Source organism: Propithecus coquereli, unplaced genomic scaffold (genome assembly GCF_000956105.1).
Source record: "Propithecus coquereli isolate 6110/MARCELLA unplaced genomic scaffold, Pcoq_1.0 Scaffold51, whole genome shotgun sequence".
Lineage (NCBI taxonomy): Eukaryota > Metazoa > Chordata > Mammalia > Primates > Indriidae > Propithecus > Propithecus coquereli.
The window spans coordinates 1750525-1753352 of NW_012150952.1; the positions used below are offsets into that span (position 1 = coordinate 1750525).

Here is a 2828-nt window from a genome sequence, read left to right on the forward strand (position 1 = left end):
TTTTTAGTTGTCTGATTAATTTCTTTCTATTTTTAGTAGAGACGGGGTCTCACTCTTGCTCAGGCTGGTTTCAAACTCCTGAGCTCAGACAATCCGCCCACCTCGGCCTCCGAGAGTGCTAGGATTACAGGCATGAGCCACCGTGCCTGGCCCAAACTGCAGAAATTTTAAGTTGAGGAACATGCAAAACAGAACTGAGGAAACGCCATCTTAAATTCTATCTATTGAGTGCCAGTCACTGTAGTGGTTGCATTTCATGTATTTAATTTGTACAACAGCCCTGCAAAATTGATGTATCAGGTAGGTTGCTTTCAGATGCAAGTAACAAAACCCAACTAAAAATAGGTTAAGGAAAAACAATAATATTTCATAAGAAAAGATGTCGAGTGGCTCCAGATTTGACCAGTTCTTTCACTTAAAGATGTTAAGGTTTCATTTTGGCTTCTCTACCATTTTGTTAGCCCCACCCCCACCCCCAGTGGTCATAAGATGGCTATCATCAGTCCAAATGTCACATCCCTGTTCACCTATCTCCAGAGTCACTTAAAAAGCAGGGGTGGGGGGTGTGTATGTGCTTCTCTTCTAATCAGTGAGGAGAATCTTTTCCAGGATCTCCTGATACCTCATTGGCCAAAATTCTCTTACACATTTATGCCTAAACCGGCCACTGTCGAAGTGAATGAGACTGTATGCCATGCTTTGTCATACGCCAATCATTATTCAGCTCTGTGAGCTGGGCAGGGTCTACCTGATTGTACAGAATAGGGTCTGTGAACACTGAAGATGAGAGAAGTGGCAATTAGCTATACCATTGAAAATGTCTGCCACAGTATGTATCATTCATTCTCACGTTACAGATAAGGAAACTCAGACTGAAGCAACTTGTCTGGCAGAATCTCCTCCCTCTCCCCTCTGCCCCAAGGATGGGCTAGACTTAGTGACTTACTTCTAAAAAATAGAATGGAGAAAGGGGAAAATGGTAACTTTATAGTGGGGAAATTTTGCAAACACTACCTTAGCCAGTGATGTCACATGGATGTCATACACTCCCTGATAGGATGTGACAAAAGAGCACTTCACCTCTGCCATATTCCTTCCAAAAATACATAGCCTTGGTCTGATCATGAGAAAAACAACAGCTAAACTCAAATTGGAGGGCAGCGTGCAGGGCACTCAGCCAATAGTCTTCCAAAGTGTCAAGGTCATGAAAAATGAGGAAGGACTGAGAAATTGTCACAGACTAGAGGATACTAAGAAAATATGATAACTCAATGCAATGTGGGGTCCTAGATTGAAACATTAGTGGGGAAAAACGGTAAAATCTGAATAAAGTCTGGAATTTAGTTAATGGTGCATTAAATAAATGTACCAATATTAATTTCTTAATTTCAGCAAAATGTACCATAGTTATTTAAGATGTTAACATAAGAAGAAAATGGGTAAGGGAATTCTTGGTACTATCCTTGCAACAGCTGTGTACATCAAATTATTCCTAAATAAAAATTTATTTTAGAAGAAATGTGTGCTAGATTATTGTTGAAACTGGATGTTAACTGTGTGGTGCTCATTATACTGTTCACCCTGCTTTTGTACATGGTGCAGTTTAAAATCTTTTAAATATTAAAATAAATGCATTAATGAAATAAAATATGAATCTCTGCCTTCAAGACATTAGCAATCAAGAGTGACAAAATTTCTTGTGCCAACTACTGAGACAGTAATGAATAGGAGATTCGTGGACTATAAAGAAAGTGCAGCAAAATTTAAAAGCAGGATAGGAGTTTATTGGGCAGATTTTAAAATACACGTGACTGTGTTTAGAACAGTGCTCTATGTAATGATGAAGTCCAAGGTGTGATAGTAAAGGATAAAACTGAGGATGTTGAGGAACCGAGAAATCAGAACATGGGTGGTCGTGCACATGTGACCCATAGGGATGGTGAGAATTAGCTTGGCAGGAAAGGAGAGCACATCGCATACCAACATCCTTGAGGAAAGGTAAGTGGGTCCTGGACAACACAAGATAAAACCATAGGGTGAGGAGAAAAGGTTTGAGGAATGGCTAAGATTTCACAAGGCAGATTATTTTGTTAGTTTTTTAAAATATTGGTTGTTTTCTGGAAGAGGCAGTGTGGACCAAGGAGAATGTAGGATTCCTCCTCTGGCCCTGGTCGCTGGGAGAAGGCAAAGAGGAAAATTAAAATTTATTTCCTTTTGACAAAGGATAGTGGTGGTTATACCTTTTTTTTTTAATGTCTATAATATTCAAGGTGGGAAGTTATTCATTAACAATGATTTTCAGCTGTGTAATAAATTATATTAAACATCAAATAATTTTATTTTATAGATCTGCTTTAACTTCGGAAATGGACTTCACTTTGAGGTAAGGAACCAAGGGGATTATTTCTATAATTTGGATTTAGAGGCTTAATTTCATGAGTGGACAGATTGGCTGTGCTTTACTAGATTAAAACATATTGCCTTGGACCCAGCTATTCCCATTCAAACAAGTACAGAGGAATATATCCATGGATGCTCCATGTAGCATTTTTGACACCCTAAATATTCACCAATAGGCGAATATTAAAACAATTTAGAGTATAGGAAAGAATGTCCATGATGAAGGGCTAATTGAAAAATCAAGGAGCAGACAGAACAAGATATATAATGTAAGTCCATTTTTATATAAAAAAGATCTTTATACATGTGTGTATACATGTGCAACTGTATGGTCATAAGATTAGAAAAGATATCCATCAAGCTGTTAACAGTGAATATTCTGTGAAGCATGAGTGAAAAAGTAGAAGGAAGTTTTATATTTTTACATC

At 37.9% G+C, this 2828-nt stretch overlaps 1 protein-coding gene across 1 annotated transcript in view; it reads left to right on the forward strand.

The window, feature by feature from the left end:
- The window catches only part of DSG2 (desmoglein 2), a 67518-nt gene that overhangs the window by 29625 nt on the left and 35065 nt on the right, over positions 1-2828 (forward strand). Inside the window, exon 5 of the mRNA XM_012656568.1 lies at positions 2348-2383. Within this exon, the coding sequence (XP_012512022.1) occupies positions 2348-2383 (36 nt within the window). The remainder of the gene's footprint in view (positions 1-2347; positions 2384-2828) is intronic.